Raw genomic sequence first — 19,576 nt, forward strand, 5'->3', positions numbered from 1 at the left:
AGTAAGCTCCTCAGGGGTGGTGGACCTTTTCTTGTTCACTTCTGAACCCTGGCCTCGCTGCGGGTACAATGTGCATTACCGGCAATTTGCTCGGCGCTCTAATTTCGATAATCAGTCTCCAGGGCCCGGCCTGGCGGGGGCGGGGTTATAAACCCCCGGCCGGGAGTGGAGACTCCGGGCGGTAGGAGGCGCCGGCGCGCGGCCGGGCCAGTCCCCGGCACCACCCGCGCGAAGCTGGACCGCGGTCGACGCCATGCGTGCTCTGCTGCAGCTGCTGCGCACAAGTGGGATCCGGCGCGCCGGCGCCCCTGCTGTCGCAGCCGCGCGCCTGCCGCTGGGAGCTAGCGCAGGGCCCGGGCCGCGCCGCGCCATGGCTCTGTACCGCACGGAAGAGCGCGGCCAGCCCCATTCGCCCGATTACCGTCTCTTTTTCAGTAAGTAGTTCCCGGGGAACCCCACCTCGCGGCGCGCCTGAGGCCCGCGATGGGACCTATGCCCCCCGCGCGGTCCCCATCTCCTCCTTCTTTCGGGCCCGCTGCAGTGGCCGCGCGGCCCAAGCAACCTTCCCGCTCGGGGCGGGAGATGGGGGGGGCGCCGAGCCTCCGGCGATTGGCCAACGCTGAGCTGCCAACACTGGGGGCGGCGGACTAAGTCCCCGAACGCGGAGCGCAGAGGCGCAGAGCGGGAGGCGGGGTCACGCCAGGTTGTCTTAGAAGCGGCCCGCCGCCCTCCGCATGCCGGGGGCGGAGCACGTGGGAGCGCGCCGTCACCCTTCGGCCGCCGGTGACCGTTTGCCCAGCTCCCGCCGCCGTGCTGGTTTCGCGTAACCTCGTTGTGAACGCGGAGGGGCACAGTCCGCCCGCCAGCCCGCCCTCCTGGGGGGCGTGACAAAGCGTCTGCTGGGAAGGGCCACCAACGATTGGAGAGGCTGGCGGGACTTCGGAGACGCCTGGTGCAGCGGCTGTGTTTCGGAGCTGGGGGGCGGGGACTTGAGCAAGGATCTGCCAGCAAAGTGAATTGAAATTCCAGGTTTGCACCTTGAATGTGGTCCACAGTCCGGAGGAGCCTCTTTGGTTCTGCAGTAGCCCCTCCTTTTCCCCAAATTGAGCCAGCCCCAGAGGGCAAAGCGAATTGGGGCACTGACCTGGCTGACTTAAGATAGGAAATGACCCTGGTGTCCATTATTCTCATTTTTCTCCTCACCCCGATATTTCACTGTGAAGGTTAGCCCTGACGTGAAATAGGGGGGTTGGTTGATTGCCTTCATGCTCTTCTGATTTCAGAGCCCTGAAGGGAGTGGTACCTTTTTTCTGTGAAGTCGGGCTTCCCTTATCGCCCACTTTTTAGGGACACCAGTTGTGGAGATTTTCAGATCTCAGCTCCGAGTCCTGGAGGATTTCCAGATCTCAGCTCTGTGACCTTGGACGAGCTTCCTTATCTTGCGAAACCTTAGTTTTTCCTCATCTGTAAAATAGTGCTGTGAGGACTACAAGACAGTATATACAAAGTGATTAGTCACAGGGCCTAGCATATAAATGACTATTATTAATAATACTTGTGGTCATTATTGATACCTATAATTTGTAAAATGTTTACGCATATGCTACTTGAGTATTTTATAGGAGAGAAAACTGAATCTGGCGTAGTTTTGTGGTTATAATGCAGCTGATAGTAAAAATCCCAATTTTCTTTAAAATTGGCTGCATATACTCTTCGATCCTTATTTGGTCAAGACTGATCAGGTGGAGAAGAACCATTAACAAGAAGACCCACATTTCTAAAAGGATTATTCCAAAAGGACAATTTGAGGAATGGCTTTCCATAGAAAGTGTTTTAAAAATGACAGGTTTTTTAAGTAGATAAAAGCTGTCTAACTCATAAAACGGTGAAAGTATTCTATATTTGCAGCAAATACAGTGATAAATGATAGACCAAAAAAAAGAAATATTTATGAAGTGGGCTAGATGCTGTTAGATGTGGCACTGAGGAGATTTTAATTATGGGCCCTGAGCTCAAGAGATTCATAGTGGCAATATAATTAATTAAGGAAAATACAAAAGCACTGAAAAATATTTATTTGAATGTTGGCTGAGAAAAAAGCAGTCTAGAGGCTCCTGGAGCACTGGCTTTGGAATGGGGAGCCCTAGGCCTTAATTCTGGCTCTGCAGTAACTCTCACTGCGTGCGGTTGGACAGGTGATTGCTTCAATTCTTACATGGCCAGTTCTTTTAACTGTAAAATAAAGCAGTTGACCTACCAGTGACCCTCAAAGTCCTTCTTAGTACCGAAATTCCTTAAAGGTATTAGATGAATAACAGATATGCCTAACATCTCTTGGCGCAGGGCCTGTTAGGGCATTTCTGAAGCTGTATTGGGCTTTTGCTGTGGTTTCTTTAACTACAAGTGATTTCAGACTCATGATTTTTCTGTAGCTAGAATACAGTGAATAAAATATTTTTGTTTCACTCGGAATAAAAGACAGAAAAGAAGAAAAAACGTTTTGCTGAGGAAAATGGGCAAGAATTGGAAGAAAAGGAGGGTGGAGTTTGGGGGAGGGGCCAGGGGGTGAGAGAGTCTTTGCAAGGCACTGTTGGCTTAAACAATTCCTGAACTAAACACCAGGTGGCATCCTTGGCCGGCGACGGTTTACCTCTTGCTGGAAGGGGTGGGATAAAGTGAAAGGAAACCACTTGGGGATTAGCAGGGTAAGGGGAAAACAGTGCCCAATTTGCTCTTTATAAAGATGGTCACAGATTGGATATTTTAAACTCAGGCAGTGTCTGTATGCAGTGGTAGAGTGCAGTTACTTCACTTCAGAGCAGAACGTGAGTACAGCACTAGTGGGCTGAGAAGAGCTCTTTAGCATTATCACAGTGGAATCATTTCCCACATTTCCCAATGGATCCCAAGTCTCAGAAATAGTAATGCACTTGGGAGGTAGGTCATTTTTGAGCTTCATTTCTTTAAATGGTTTCTTTTTACCATTTGGAAGAATTAGACTAAATGTTAGATGCCATACTCGTTTTCCTTTTAGTCAGTTTTTTTAGAAACAGTGTTGAAGTGAGACAGGGTGGTAGGGGAGAAAGAGCATCCTGGTGGGAATTATCAGGCCTAGCTCTGTTATTAACTTTTTGTGTGGCCTTGGGTGAGTAATTGAACCTCTCTGTACCTCATTTTATTAAACTGTGGAAAGAGGAGCGTGAACTTGGGGATCATTTTCCTAACTGCCTAGCCGAGCACAAGCATCCCATGATATGTTATCAGATTTTCTTTAAATGAAAAGCTTCATGGTTTAATAAATTAGCAAAATACTTCCCATTTTATCACCTTGGGGAGTTACAGTGGACACATTAAAGTTCTTGGAAATTTTTATGTAAAGTAATTTGTCTCAGACTTTTGAACCCCAGAACCTGTTTCTCCGAACACCTGTTGACATCTTAGTCACTCTGTATAGAGTTTCATGGAATTCTCTTTGGGAAGCACTGGGTTTTAGACTAGTGGTCAAAACCCTTAGGTTGTAGGCCTGGCTTGTGTATCTGGGGCATCATTTGACATCCTTTAGCTCAGTGTCTCCATCTGTAAAATGGGGTGAACATTGGCAGTTAAATGAGACCATGTGTGTACACATTTTGTGTCTGACACATGGACCACGGTTAATATTTAAAATATATGTTATTTCTTTTCCCCTTTTGACCTAAGACCAAAATTCTTGTTTCATTTTGTGAAGGGTGAAAACAGTGGGGTGTGGCTAGGATTACATATTTTGAGTAGGTCATAATTTATTAATGCCAAGTCTCAGATTTTTAGTACTGACCTGCAGTCCTTTGAATTAGTTGTGCAATCATAGTGAAGTTAGACATTCATATGAGACCACAGACATAACACAGAACGCCGTTATTCTTTCGGTGGTCTCCATGTTTTTGTTTTGGTAATAATGTACAAATTTGTCGTTTTAGATTTTTTAACTTTTCTGAAAGGATGCGGAGAAGCTACACTCTTCATACTTGAGATTTTTGTTATTCTGGGTTGGGAGACTGGTTCGCTTAGAGAAACAAGGCTGTAGATAATTCAGGTTGCTTTTATTTAGCAAGAGAATGAACCATGCAGTTCTTTAACAGTGAGTTTATCATTTATAGTAAGCATATGCTTATATCGAAATTACTATACATATTTTTTTAAAGTATGTCAGTTGAATAGTAGGAGGAATCTGTTGTTGAATGTGGAATTTGTTTTTAAATGTACCACACATTTGGACTTCATAAAGTTTACAATGAGTAATGGACAAAAAGTGTGTTGGAGTCTTAAATATATGAGTACCTTTAAAAAAAAAAAAATTGGCCCATATCATAAAACTTGAATTGACACAATAGAACATAATGGTTATTGTGTGGATATAGAAACATTATGACATTGTTTATATTGGTTTTTGTCGTTGCTGCCGCTTCCATTAAGAATCATTAAAAATGGTTTTAGTAACAATGTGTAATAGTATGTTGGTATTTGGTATACATGAAGCCATTGTGTATAACATATATAATCAGATAATGGTTTTGTAGTCCATTCAGTTTTCTCACTCACTAAAACAAGTAATAAACTCATCCTGATACAACTTGCTGGTATAAGAGAAGAACATATAGGTAACTTATAAAATAATAAAATCTCATTTCAGTCCAGTCAAAGGGAAAGTTTTGATGCGCTTTGGCAATATCCAGTGTATATTGATGGGCCTGATAGAATTCATTAGCTCATGCCTAGTAGGTATGTAGTCTGATTTTTGACAAGTGGAATACCAAGACAAGCTGGCAGGGTGACTGCCATTGTTTATCTTCCTCCTAATAAATAGCCTTTTGAAGTGATAGTAAGCCCATGAAAAGAATAACTCTGAAACAACAAATAAGAAGGATTTCAAAATATTTCAAAATGTTTATAAAAGAACAGATGGAGGCATGGTTATTGATGAACCAGCACAGGGCAGTCCCAGCTTAAGTGCTTGTGCTAAGGGGGCTGTAGTTTAGGAAGAAGCTGAACTGCTTTGCATAACCTCGGAGAGTCTGTGGACATGTTGCTGTCAGAGAGGGTGAGAGAGGGATGTGAAGCTTAACACGGAGTAGGGCAGGGAGGGGAGGAGTGGGGGTGATTTTGTTTTGTTAGGAAATAGCATGCAGGTGTTTGTTGGCGTTTCCATTTAAAATATTAGCTCCTTCCACTGTTCTTTTTTTTCTTGATCCGTATCTGATAGAGTTAAAAACATATTTATATTCATTGCTTCTATGAGTCCACCCCCACCAGAATATAAGTCCTATAAAAGCAAGGAATTTATATACCTTGTACCTGAAACAGTGGTTGGTCATTAGTATGGTATAGTTAGTATGGTATAGTAAATATAAATATTTACTGAATGAATGATTCATAGGAAAAAAAAGGAGAAAGAGGAGAACTTGAATTTTCCAGAGTCACATGGATATCCTCTGAGATTATAGAAGCTATTGAACCCATTAAGAAGGAAGAGGCGGCTATGGAAAAAAGGCAATCAAAGAACAAGAACTCTTAGACAAGTCAGAAGGTGTGGTGGGTCAAAGGGTGTTCTTTTGTTTTACGCCACCAAGTGTGTGATAATTTGCTATAGGAGTCCTAGAAAGCTAATACAGAAAAGTTAGAACATAAGGTAAAGAAATCTCCAGGAAAGTAGAGCAAAATATCAAAGAGAAAAAAAGAGGTAGAAAGAAGAGACATAGAAATTTAATCCAGGAATTCTAGCATTTGGCTAATCTGCATTCCAGAAAGAAAGAATAGACAAAATGAAGAAGAATTTTCAAAGAAATAATAGATCTAAGAATTTAAGTACCCAAGTGTTCTGAGTACCAGACACTTTATTGTGAAATCTCAGAAATCTGAGACTTTGATAAAGAAGACCGTAAAAGTCCCCAGGGTTGGGGGCAGAGGAGGGAGGAGAATAGGTCCCCTGGAAAGAACTGGAGAGCCAAACTGGTATCTGACTTACCAGCAGCCCTAAAAGCTCAGAGACTGGAGTAATGCCTTTGAAATTCTGAGAAAATAATTTTCCTCCTAGAATTTACCCTGGCAACCATTAATCTAGAGTGAAGACTAGGTTAAAGTTCCAGACCTTTAAGGACTTGGGAAATTTACCTCCCATGCAATCTTTCTTACACAACATAAGTTAGGGATATGCTCCTGCAAAACAAGGAAGTAAACCCAAAAAAGGTGGGATCTAGAAAACAGATCTAGGCTGGAGAACAAAGAAGCAGAGTCTTAGGATGCCATGTAAAAAGGAAGATTGCAACAGGAAGAATGAGATTTCCAAAGGGAGCTATTTGGGTAAAGAGAGAATTCCATAGTTTTTATGGACTCTGTGAGGCATTTGAATAAATTATAGATATAGTTATGACTGGCAGTGCAAACAAGGACCTTAGAAGCACAAGTCAAAATAGAAGCTAAAGAGGAAAGGAATTTTATTTATAACATCCTGCTTGGCCAGAAACCAACACATAGACAGTGCTTCTTTAACTTACCTGAATTACTTGGGAGTCTTGCTAATAGTACAGATAACTAGACTTCTCTCCTTAAGATTTTTTTTTTTAAATTGTAGTTGATTTACAGTATTCTATCAGTTTCTGCTATATAGCAAAAGGCATAGTTATGCATATATATACATTCTTTTTCTCACATTATCCTCCATCGTGTTCCATCGCAAATGATTAGATACAGTTCCCTGTGCTATTCAGCAGCATCTCATTGCTTATCCACTCCAAATGCAATGGTTTGCATCTACTAACCCCAAACTCCCACTCCATCCCACTCCCTCTCCCTCCCCCTTGGCAACCACGAGTCTGTTCTCCATGTCTGTGAGACTATTTTTGTTCTGTGGAAAGGTTCATTTGTGCCATATATTAGATTCCAGATATAAGTGATATCATATGGTGTTTGTCTTTCTCTTTGTGACTTACTTCTCTTAGTAAGTTCCACCCATGTTACTGAAAATGGCATTACATGGTTCTTTTTTATAGTTGAGTAGTAGTCCATATCTTCATTCATCTGTCGATGGACTTTTAGATTTTTTCCATGTCTTGGCTATTATGAATAGTGCTACAGTGAACATAGGGGTGCATGTATCTTTTTCAATGAAAGTTTTGTCTGGATAGATGCCCAGGAATGGGATTGCTGGATCATATGGTAGTTCACTGTTTAGTTTTCTGAGGAGTCTCCCTACTGTTTTCCATAGTGATTGTACCAATTTACATTCCCACCAACATTCCCTTTTCTCCACACCCTCTCCAGCATTTATTACTTGTTGACTTGTTAATGCTGGCCATTCTGACCAGTGTGAAATGGTACATCATTGTAGTTTTGATGTGCATTTCTCTAATAATTAGTGAGGTTCAGCATTTTTCATGTGCCTGTTGGCCATCCGTATGTCTTCTTTGGAGAAATGTCTGTTTGGATCTTCTGCCCATTTTTCAACTGGGTTGTTGTTTTTGTTGCTTTTTTTTTTTTTTTCCTTTTTTAGCTCTTGAGTTGTGTGAGTTGTTTGTAAATTGTGGAGATTAAGCCCTTGCCAGTTGGTCTCATCATTTGAAACTATTTTCTCCCATTCTGTAAGTTGTCTTTGTTGTTGTTGTTGTGGTTGTTTTTTAATGGTTTCCTTTGCTGTGGAAAAGCTTGTAAGTTTGATTAGATCCCATTGGTTTATTTTTATTTTTATTTCAATTGCTTTGTGAGACTGACCCAGGAAAACATTTATATGGTTGATGTCAGAATATTTTGCCTATGTTCTCTTGTAGGTGTTCTGTGGTGTCTTGTCTTATGTTTCAAGTCTTTAAGTTAATTTGAGTTTATTTTTGTGCATGGTGTGAAGGTTTGTTCTAATTTCATTGATTTACACTCAGCTGTCCAGTTTTGCCAGCACCATTTGTTGAAAAGACTGTCTTTTCCCCATTTTATATTCTTGCCTCTTTTGTTGAAGATTAATTGATCATAGGTGTCTGGGTTTATTTCTGGGATCTCTAACTGTTCCATTGGTCCATATGTCTATTTTTGTACCAGTACCATACTGTCTTGATTACTGTAGCTTGGGATATTGCCTGAAGTCTGGGAGAGTTATGCCTCCTGCTTGTGGGTTTTTTTTTTTTTTTTTTCCCGTCAGGATTGCTTTGGCAATTCTGGGTCTTTTATGGTTCCATATAAATTTTTGGATTGTTTGTTCTAGTCCTGTGAAAAATGTCATGGGTAATTTGATAGGGATTGCATCTGTAGATTTCTTTGGGTAGTGTGGCCAGTTTAACAATATTAATTTTTCCCATTCAGGAGCATGGAATATCTTTCCATTTCTTTGAATCTGCTTTGATTTCCTTGATTAATGTTTTATAGTTCTCATCATGTAAGTCTTTCACTTCCTTCATCAGATTTATTCCTAGGTATTTAAATTTTGGGGGGTGTGATTTTAAGAGGTATTTTTATATTCCTTTTCTAATATTTCATTGTTAGTATACAGAAATGCAGTGGATTTCTGAATGTTAACTTGTTTCCTGCTACTTCGATGAATTCATTGATCAGTTTGAGTACTTTTTGTGTGGAGTTCTTAGGGTTTTCTCTATAGAGTCATGTAATCTGCATAGAGTGACAATTTTACCTCTTCTCTTCCAATTTGGATAACTTTTATTCCTTTTGTTTGTCTCATTGCTGTGGGTAGGACTTCCATTACTGTGTTGAATAAAAGTGGTGAGAGTGGGCACCCATGTCTTGTTCCAGATTTTAGAGGGAAGGCGTTCAGCTTTTATCTGTTGACTGTTATATTGGCTGTGAGTTGGTCATAAGTGGCTTTGATTATGTTAAGGTCTGTTCCCTCTGTGTCCGTCTATGTCTTTGGTAAGAGTTTTTATCATGACTGGATGTTTGGCTTTTGTCAAATGCTTTTTCTGCATCTATTGAAATGATCATGTGGGGGTTTTTTTGTTTGTTTGTTTGTCTTTTTGCCATTTTCTTGGGCCACTCTCGTGGCATATGGAGGTTCCCAGGCTAGGGGTCGAATCAGAGCTGTAGCCACCAGCCTGCGCCAGAGCCACAGCAACGCAGGATCTGAGCCACGTCTGCAACCTACACAGCAGCTCATGGCAACGCCAGATCGTTAACCCACTGAGCAAGGTCAGGGATGGAACCCGCAACCTCATGGTTCCTAGTCGGGTTCGTTAACCACTGAGCCACGACGGGAACTCCAATCATGTGGTTTTTGACTTTTCTTTTGTTAATGTAGTGTATGATGTTGATTGATTTGGTATGTTGAACCATCCTTGTGAACTTGGGATGAATCCCACTTGGTCATGGTATATGATTTTTTTTTTTTTTAATATGTTGTTGGATATGGTTGGCTAAAATTTTGTTGAGAATTTTTGCATCTATATTCGTCAAATACAGTGGCCTGTAATTTTCTTTTTTGGTAGTATCTTTATCTGGTTTTGTTATTAGGGTGATGGTGGCTTCATAGAATGTCTTCATGATTTCCTTAAGATTCTGATTAACTAGGTATGGGGGTCCAGATATCTGTTTAACAAGCAGTCCAGGTTTTTCGTTCCTTAGGAAATATACTAACAGAAAAAGCATGGAAAATTCAGTGTGATTACACAACATTTTATCAGCCTTGAAATGAAAAAAGAGAAGTGCAGAAGATAAAAATTTGGAGAGAGAAAAACAAGGAAAGAGAGGTAAAAAGCCAGTTAGTCAAACCAAGAAATACTGTATATGCTTGGTGGAACAAGGAGTAATGCTGCAAAGTGTTAAGACTGGCCAATAGAAAATTTAAGAGGAATAGGTTGGGGTCAGATGAAACCAGAGCTGAAATCAGATAATATTCTAAAATTGTAAATTAAAAACTAACCACATAAATATTATTTAGAAAGACGAGGATAACCTCTAGACCCAAAGTTAAAGAGGTGAAAAATGGGTTGCTCTGAGAGCAGAACTGGATTGGAAAGAGGTGGAGACTTTTCTTTTTGAATGATGCACATGCATGGCTTTATTTAAACAACAACCGTAAATATTTTAAAGGGTAGGTTGGCGACAGAAACGTGGTTTCAGTTCTGAAGAAACAGTCTGAGCTCAGATAAAGAAATTCTAACCTCAGACTTATCACTCATTTACCCTGAGGCTCTTAGAAATGGCTGTTTCTAATGCGTGTTCAGTTTTATTTTTAATAAGTACCATTGGAGTTCCCATTGTGGCTCAGTGGGTTAAGAACCCAACTAGTATCCATGAGTATGCAGGTTTCATCCCTGGCCTCACTCACTGGGTTAAGGATTGGTGTTGCTATAAGCTGCCACATAGGTTGCAGACGCAGCTGGGATCTAGCATTGCTGTGGCTGTGGCATAGGCTGGCAGCTGCAGCTCCAATTCGACCCCTAGCCTGGGAACTTCTGTATGCCGCAGGTACAGCCATAAAAAGAAAAAAAAAAAGTAGCATACATTGCCACAGTATTGGCTGCGTGTACCATATCTCTCTGTCTGTGGCTCATAGGAATGAATAGTAGAGATTACCCCTTCCATTTTATAGAGGATCAGGATAGGTAGCAAAGGTTTCCCCACTACCCAGACGAAAGTGGAGTGTCCTATGAAATTGTTTGTAACCTGAAATGGCATAAAGCAAAGATACAGTACCTTAGGACAGTCTTGATAATGGATGCACGAAATAAGGTTAGAGGAAGCACAGATGCTCACAGACACAGTTCAAAGCCATGGCAGCTTGTTGCTGAGATGCTGAGTGGAGTTCCCGGGGAAGGAGCTTGGTGGGGCCACTCTGACTGTTCAGGGTGCTCACAGCACCTCTAACAGCTGCTGAGAAATACGCTGAACGCAATTGTTGATCCCCCCCCCCCCTTTTTTTTTGTAAAAGCGAAAATCCTCCAGATTTTTTTCTGTTACCGAGAACAGGTCCTAACATAGGTCTTTTGTAAAAGTGAAGTGGCGTGAGGCAAACTTGGAAGAAGCAGAAGATAGCTGTCCCTATCTTTAAATACGCCTTTAGAGAATCTTTATGCCCTTTAAGTGGACCCAGCAACGGACTTACAGCACTGACCCTAGAAAACTTGTAATGGATTCTCATCCTGTCTTTTGCTTTAGGTCACTGATTAGCTTGCTAATTGTGCCAAGGAGACTCCTTTGTCTTTAAACTTACTGGTTGCTGCTGATGCTGATGATGTGTAGTAGGTGCCCTATCTTAGCTGCAAGCATAGCCCACTTTTTAGCACTTCTATATCCCAGCATCTAATAACATTGCCTTTTACATACTAAATTGTATATTGCTTAATTGAAGAAAATTGAGAAAATTACGTTTCAGAGAAATTGAGTGACTTTATCAAGCTCGGTAACTCCAAGTCAGGCTGCCAGCCTCTCTATTTATTGCTCCTATGCAAATTTATTGGTATGTTGCCCATCAGAGTGTTATAATTATCGGAGGTAAGGCCCTGTTTTATTTTTATTTTTCCAGAAATTTTTTTCTATTATTGTACATTTATTTAAACTATTTCGTGATCCACATGCCTTCTCCTAGGTATGATGATCTGAGTCAGACCACCCACATTTATTTACACTCTTTTTACCTTTCAAAATGGCAATTAGAAAGCAGTTTTAACATGTATTGGCATTACCTTAATGTGTGAATATTTTTGGATCCCAATTTAAAGAACTGGGTATCTAAGCATATTTCTCACAAATCTTTAGCTTTTAGTGATCACAGCCTAGTTAGGTCTGTTTTTCCTCGTATTTGAGTAGTGTGTGCTCCTATTACATCTTAGTAAGTTTGTCGGGGCATGTCCCCTGTTAACAAGAACATTGGAGCTTTAGGGAAATAAAACACCAAATCAATGTGCTAGAGGTATTGTTTACGTTTAATTACAAATGCAGCTGGCTGTTTATTCTGTCGAGTTTTCTATACTGCATTAATTTTAATAACAAACTTTCCTGGTTTGTACAACTTCCTGAATTCTTAGAACTAAGATTATTGTTAATTTCCGTCCCTCTGATGCGTTCCAAATGCAAAAACTCTTGTAATCTGCTAAAGGATTATATCTTTCTTCTTAAACTCCTGCCTTATCTTTGTGACTTAAAGCAGAGAAGAGAGTCACAGATAGGTGATTGTTATTTGGAATAAGTACTTCCATTTATACATTAATATATTTTTCTTAACTGCCTGTTTTACTCCATATTTGCTTATTTTAAAGTTAACATGGAGTAAAATCTAGCAGTTCTGAGGTTTACTATAGATTCACTTAAACACCGTCACCGTCACCGTGTAAAACAGTCTGTCACTCCAAAAAATGCCTTGTGGTCCAACCTTAGCATCTGCTCCACCTCTGCCCTCACCCTCAGGCAACCGCTGGCCTGTTCTTTATCCCTGTATTTTTGCCTTTGCTAGAAAGCCATCTTTTGGGGATTTTTTTCAGTCTAACTTCTTTTCCATTTCGTTGTACCAGTAGTTCACTCCTTTTTTTAATCAACTGATACACTGTTGAGTAAAACACCACTGTGTGAGTGTAACAGAGGTTGTTTATCCATTTACCAGTTGGACATTTAGGTTGCTTCCAGTTTTAGTGATTTTGAAGAAAGCGACTATAAACATACACTTAGAAATTTTTGTGTGAATGTAAGTTTTCATTTTTCCCAAGTACTTAATAGTAGGATTTCTAGGTCATACGTTTAATTTTATGAGAAACTGCCAAACTGTTTTCCAAAGTTGTTGTACCATTTTCTTACTTTTTTTTTTTAATTTTTAATTTAATTTTTTTTTTCTTTTCAGGGCTGCACCTGTGGCACATGGAAGTTCCCAGGCTAGGGGTCGAATCAGAGCTGTAGCTGTTGACCTATGCCACAGCTCATGGCAACACTGGATCCATAACCCACCGAGCAAGGCCAGGGATCGAACCTGCGTCCTCACGGATGTTAGTCAGATTTGTTTATGCTGAGCCACAAGAGGAACTCCTGTTGTACCATTTTCAATTCCCACCACTACGTTTTACTTTAATAGAAAATATGTAAATGTGACCCACCTAAGTACTTTTATTATTTATAGAAAAGTAAATGATCATGCAACAAACTGATACTTTTGTCTCTTCTGTTCTTGTGTTGCCATAGATGACTTGAAAATCAGTCAGAGAATTTGAAATTTGATGTGGTACGCAAGAGAGAAGTTTTTCTTTAAGGTTTATCCTTTTTAACTGATGACAAAGAGCTTTATAGATCATAGCAAGAATTTTATATCCTTTGCCACTTGTGTGATTTTTCTCATCTTTATCCTACTTTGTGTGCTGGGGTCCTTCATAAGTTACCTTGTTGCTAGGGTAGGAAAAGAAAAATTACATTAATAGCTTGTATGGAAAAATGAAATAGTGATATTTTCTCAGCAAATATTTATTAAATGCCCACTAAGTGCTGGGTACTTATCTGGATGCTAGGGATCCAGTAGAGAGCACAACAGAACAAACAAAAATAAACAGCAGCAAAAAAATCTCCTTTCTTTAAGGACTTAGTCTAGTGATACGAGCTAAGGAAAACCCACACAGCATAAGAAAAGGAAATAAAGTTTTGGTGGAGTCGAGGCCATTGTTAAGTTATATACTTCTAATTTTATTGGGCTGAAGCCGTGGCTTGTTTCTTGTTTGTTTTGTTTTATTTAAATAAACTTTATTTTGGATTAATTGTAGATTTGGCAAGACTGCAGTGGTAATACAGAATTCCAGCATATCTCTTATCACATTTTCTTATGTTAACGTCTTTCATTACCACTGTACATTGGTTAAAGCTAAGAAACTCACATTGGTACGTACTATTAAGTGAACGCCAGATTTTGTCTAGGTATCACTGGTCTTCCACTAACAATCATTTTTTTTTTTTCTGTCCCAGGATCCACTGTAGGGTACCACATTGCATTTAGTCATTATATTTCCTCCATCTCCTCCCATCTGACACCCTCTCAGTCTTTTTTTTTTTTTTTTTTTTTTGACTATTACCTTGAGACTTTTGAGCAGTATTGGTTAGGTATTTTGTAGAATGTCCCTTAGTTGTCCGATGTCTTTCTCACGATGAGACTGGGGTAGTGCGGTTGGGGGAAGAATACAGCAGAAGTGAAGTACCCGTCTCATCTCAGCCTGTCTGTGCCTGGACATGCTGTGAACATGACTTGTCACTGGTGGCGTTAACCTTGATCCCTTGGCTAAAGGTACTGCTTATTCCGATTTCTCCATTGAGATGTTTTTCCCTCCCATATTCTGTTCTTTGGAAGTGGGTCACCAAATCCAGTTTATACTCGAGGTGGGGGATAGGGTAAGCTTTACTTCTTAGAGGGGGAAACAACTACATGTATTGTTTAGAATTTTTCTGAAAGGAATATTTGTCTCTTATCCCTCATTTATTTACTTATACAATCACTTGCAAATGATACAATCCTGTATATTGTATACTTTGGGTTATAATTCATTGCAGTCAGACCTCATTTTATTGCACTTCACTTTATTGTACTTTGAAGATACTGCATTTTTTTTACAAAGAGGTTTGTGGCAACCCTGTATTGAGCAAGTCTTTCAGCACCAATTTCCCAACAGCATTTGCTCACTTTGTGTCTCTGTGTCACATTTTGATAGTTCTTGCAATAATTCAAACTTTTTTCATTATTACATTTGTTATGATGATCTGTAGTGAGTGATCTTTGGTGTTACTAGTACAGTTCACTGTAAGGCTCAGGTAATGGTTAGCATTTTTAGCAATAAAGTGTTTTTCAATTAAGGGATGTCTTTTTTTTTTTTTTTTAAGATATAATGCCATTGCACACATAATAGACTACAGTATAGTGTCAGTGTAATTTGTATATTTGCTGGGAAACCAAAAGTTTGTGTGATCGCTTTATTGTGCTATTAGCTTTTGCAGTGGTCTGGAACCAAACCCACAGTTTCTCTGAGGTATGCCCAGACCCATTACTTATTTTATTACTCACCTTGTCCCAGCTTTGGCCTTTGGGAGCTCTTTCAGGTTGGTTCCCTTTCCCTTTGACCTCCAACCGTTTGTTTTTTTGAGGACTTGACTGGTTTCTGGTACTATTGGATATTCAAGGATCATCTTGTGTGTTCTTTGCCCCAGCCTTAGGATTAGCCCTTCTTCAAGAAGCTCTAGTTCTTTTTGGAGAATGGTATCTAGAAACCAAGATTTGGTGCTAGGTATACTCATTGCTACTGGGGTGCCAGCCATTTGATTTATTAAAATATCTTTAAAGTTAAATTGGAAAATTATGCCAAAGAAGAAGCAGGCCAGAAGTAAAACATACTCTGACGTGGGAAATTACAAAGTGAAAATTTTCTATGGCCATGTTAAGCCCAGCTTTTGGAATCATAAATTTTAAGAAAAGTACATATTGGGTTCTTGTATATTATTTAAATAATATGTAGTTTTAAAGCTATTTTAAATATACATTTCAATATGCAATGAGGTAAAATGGTTTCTGTTATCAAAGTTTTGTTTTTGTTTTAAGCTTACCTTATTAGGATTCTTTTCACTTTGAACGGAACAAATGATTTAACTTGGTGGTTGAACTTTTGTTCATGTGGATTGTAAGTGAAAATTGAGAATTCTGTTGTTAGAGATCTCTTAGGGAAATTGACATCAGTTTTAATCCAGTTCAATCATTAATAAGTCTCTTTTCAAAAATAAGGTTTGTTTGTTTGTTTGTTTTAGGACTGCACCCACAGCATATGGAGATTCCCAAGCTGGGGGTCTAATCCCAGCTATAGCTGCTGGCCTACACCACAGCCACAGCAACGCCAGAGCCAAGCCGCATCTGTGACCCACACCACAGCTCATGGCAACACCAATGTGTTAACCCACTGAGCCAGGCTAGGGATCGAACCTGCAACCTCATGGCTCCTAGTTGGATTTGTGTCTGCTGCACCATAAAGGGAACTCCAAAAGTAAGATTTTTGATATTTGGTGTTTTGTTCTAATTTAGTCATTTTCTGCTTTGGATATTTAAGCCACAGGAATAAGTAAATGGTTTCCTCAACACAAATATGGTGGATTTGGTGTGTACAGTAGTCCCCCTTATCTGTGGTTTTGTTTTCCACCATTTCAGTTATACTTGGTCAACTGTGGTCTGAAAATATTAAATGGAAAATTCCCGAAATATTTCATAAGTTTTAAATTGTACACCACAGTGTTCTGAGCAGCATGGTAAAATCTGGTACTCTCCTGTCTTATCCTGCTTTGTCCCTGTCTTGGGCACGAGTTATCCTTTATCCAGTCTTAGTAGATATCGTCGGCTGTCAGGCCAGCTGCCCAGGTGTCAGAGAGCTTGTGTTCAAGTAACTCTTAATTTACTCAATAATGGTTCCGAGGTGCAAGAGTAGTGATTCTGGTGGTTCAGATATTCTCTTACCGTGCCTAATTCATAAATTAAATTTTATCATAGGTATGTGTGTAGGAAAAAACATATTAAAATTGGATACTATCCACAATTTCATCCATCCATTGAGGGTCTTGAAATGTATCCCATGTAAGTAAGCTGGGACTACTCTTTTTCTTCTGTTCATCAGATTGGAGCAAGTTTTAAAAGTTGAATTAAACTTGAAATTGGGAGTTAAAGTTAATTTTTAAACAACATTAAAAACTTACCTAAAATTTAAAAGTGGATAAAAGTATAATTGCTCTTAAAACCAAGATGGTCCACTGCTTTAATTCTTTGTGTTTTTGTTTTCCTCTGCAGAGAATGTAGCTGGTCACTACATTTCCCCGTTTCATGATATTCCTTTGAAGGCGGACTCTCAAGAGGTATTGTTTTAACTTGTTTGGGGCATGAAAATGTGCACTTCTAATATCGCCATAAAATGCTTTTTGGAAGCATCTCGACAGGAAGGAATTTGGTTGGGAAGCAAGAAGGAGAATGAAAGTATAATAACAGGATTATAAGCCTCCTTCATGAATTAGACTTTGGATAGGAATAGAATGCCTGCGGAAGGACTTGGGGGCAGAGAGGTCTTGGTAGTCCATAAAGCTTAGAATTTGGTAGAATATAAAGATTTAAGGTTAAGAATTTAGGTTGACAAGAGGATTATTTTAAATAATAATAATAAGTAGTGGTAGTAATTAAATAGCTAACACTTGTGGATTATTTTCTATTTGCCAGCCACCATGTAATGTATGTCTTTTTATATAATCCTTATGAGTTGCTATTATTATCCCCAAGGACACTGGAGCTAAAGGCTTGTTGTTGACTTGTCTAAGGTCAGGTTTTGAACGGTCATTCCAGGTCACAGTGTTTATGCTTATTAACCGCTCTGCCAAACAGATGCTAAAAAAATAAAGTTGGAAAATGGTATTCTTTGAATAGCTATTCTTTTAGAACCTGAAATCACGTGACAGGTGTGAGGGCGGAAAGGGCGTAGGTCAGGAGGGTGGGAGATCTGCTGCTGAGGGTAGAGATAGCAGGGGCTCGGAATCACTGGATCGGTCTGGGGGCTCTGGACTGGGGCGAGATGTCGTAATTGGTAGCCGATGTTCATAATCAGCACGACATTGGAAGCGCTTTCCTTAACATCCCAGTGGTTAATAGGTATATTTCATTACCAGATTTAGTAAGGGGACAGCTGTAAAGTAAATAATGAGGCTTCCATTCCGGGATGAGATTCTGTGGGTCTGATTAGTAGGGTTGGGTTTTCTAGAACTGTCAGAAGTTCAGTGTGGGTGCAGAGGCCAGAGAGGAGGTGAAAGCTGCCTCAGATGCAAGGCTGCTCTGGCCTTTCTGGTGTTACCCCAGGGGCCAAAGCTTGGTGTGGTGCTAAGGTTGTGGAATGCTGAAGTGGGATTTATGAAGGGCTGGCCGGTCCATAACGATGGCAGTAGGAGAATGATAGTGAGGATTTATTGAGTGCTCCCAGTGCTTACCTCAGCACTGTGCTCGGAGCTTGACTTAGGTTATTTCAGTGTGTCCAAGGCTACTGTTACTACCCTTATTTTGTTAATGAAGTTAAAAACCTTGCCCCTGGTCACAAATCTGGTTTGTTGCAGAGGTGAGATTTGAACTTAGGTACTCTAACTCTGTATCCTTTTTTTTTTTTTTTTTTAAACATTTCGTCAGGCTTTATTTTATTTGTTTTTTTAAGTTTTATTGTCTTCAAGCTTTATTTTAAATGATAGCAGACTTGAGGTCAAGAAGAAAATAGATAATGGTGCCTTGATACAGTTTTTTTTAAAAAAAGGAAAGATATTTTATTCTAAACTATCATTTACAAACACATTTAAACTGTAGTCATTTCCTATAATGTCTGTTGAATTTTCTATAAATAATTCTCCCAGAAAGAGCCAAGGAAAAGGATGCTCGGCAGCAGGGCACCCTGTGTTCTACAAAGCCTGCATCTTAACTGCTCTTGTGTAACCTTTCCAGCTCACTACTTTTAAGGAGTTTTCGGCTAAAGGACAGGGTGTCATATAATCTGGAGAGAAAGAAACCAGTGAGAGGACAGAGAGAACTCCCCATGTGTCTCTGAATGTGTGTGGAGTGTTGCGGGGTGGCGGGGGGGGGGGGGGGGTTGTCCTTGCTTTTTATTTTCTTACGGTCGGTGAGATATCCAACCTAAATATCTCCCATCTCCCAGCACCTCCCTTTGATTTCAGCCAAAAATGTATGCATTCACCTATTTATCTGTTCATTAATTTTATGCATTCAGTAAACAGTCATTGCATGTTTATTATGAGCCAGACAGTATTCCAGGCACTAGAGCTACAGTGATGAATAAGATAGAGTTCCCACTCAGCTGGAGGAGACTAAGAACCCGAAACATAAAGTCAATCAGCCATTGTTAAGTGCTAGAAAACTAGAACAGGGTAATGAAGGCAGGAGTCACTGGTGGATGCTCCTTCATATGGGGGTGTACCATGACAGAATCTGTGTACCCAGTAACAACAGTAATGATAACATTTGGGGGAATCTTGTAGTAGGTGGGGGTAGAGATGGAATAGAATAGGCTAGAAACATCTCAGTGGGCATAATATTCTGCCTAAAGAGGATGGGTTTGGGGGAATATGAGATTTGAAGTTATGAAAAATTGAGGGCAGTAGGAAAGGACAAAATATAACAGGTTATGCTAGTGAATTTTGGGCATCATGAGATTGGTATACACAGAGTTTGTGTAAATAGCTTTCCCTCATTCTCGGTTGTGATGAGAACTGTTGCCCCGTATACGTTGGGATGTGGTATTTTAGGAACAGAAATAATGTTTCAGGACTTACTTGGAATAATTAATTTTCTCTTTGCTTTGTTTCCTTCATTAGTCGTTTTGGTGCGTAAAAGTTATGTATAATGTGAGCATTTGTGAATGGCATAATTTTTCTCCCCAACCCACCACATACTCTGTTTTAATTTAAAAGTGCTTGATGGAGGCAGAGTAATCACACCTTGGTGGAATTCACAGGCAGGAGGTGCAGCCCAGTACTTTCATGGCTTGTTAGTCACACTCCCTGGAGTTCCATTTCAATAATGAAATGACTGTTTTAAGCATAATCACCGGAAACTGCCAGTCTTTCCTTAAAGACG

At 40.0% G+C, this 19,576-nt stretch overlaps 1 protein-coding gene across 2 annotated transcripts in view; it reads left to right on the forward strand.

The window, feature by feature from the left end:
- Window positions 1-231: 231 nt before the first annotated feature.
- The window catches only part of PPA2 (inorganic pyrophosphatase 2), an 84,635-nt gene continuing 65,290 nt past the window's right edge, over window positions 232-19,576 (forward strand). For both annotated transcript variants that reach the window (XM_047798636.1, XM_047798637.1), the window contains exons 1-2: window positions 232-434; window positions 16,751-16,815. In XM_047798636.1, the coding sequence (XP_047654592.1) occupies window positions 254-434; window positions 16,751-16,815 (246 nt within the window). In that variant the 5' untranslated portion in view covers window positions 232-253. The remainder of the gene's footprint in view (window positions 435-16,750; window positions 16,816-19,576) is intronic.

The sequence above is a fragment of the Phacochoerus africanus genome, chromosome 10, assembly GCF_016906955.1.
Source record: "Phacochoerus africanus isolate WHEZ1 chromosome 10, ROS_Pafr_v1, whole genome shotgun sequence".
In the NCBI taxonomy this organism is placed as follows: domain Eukaryota; kingdom Metazoa; phylum Chordata; class Mammalia; order Artiodactyla; family Suidae; genus Phacochoerus; species Phacochoerus africanus.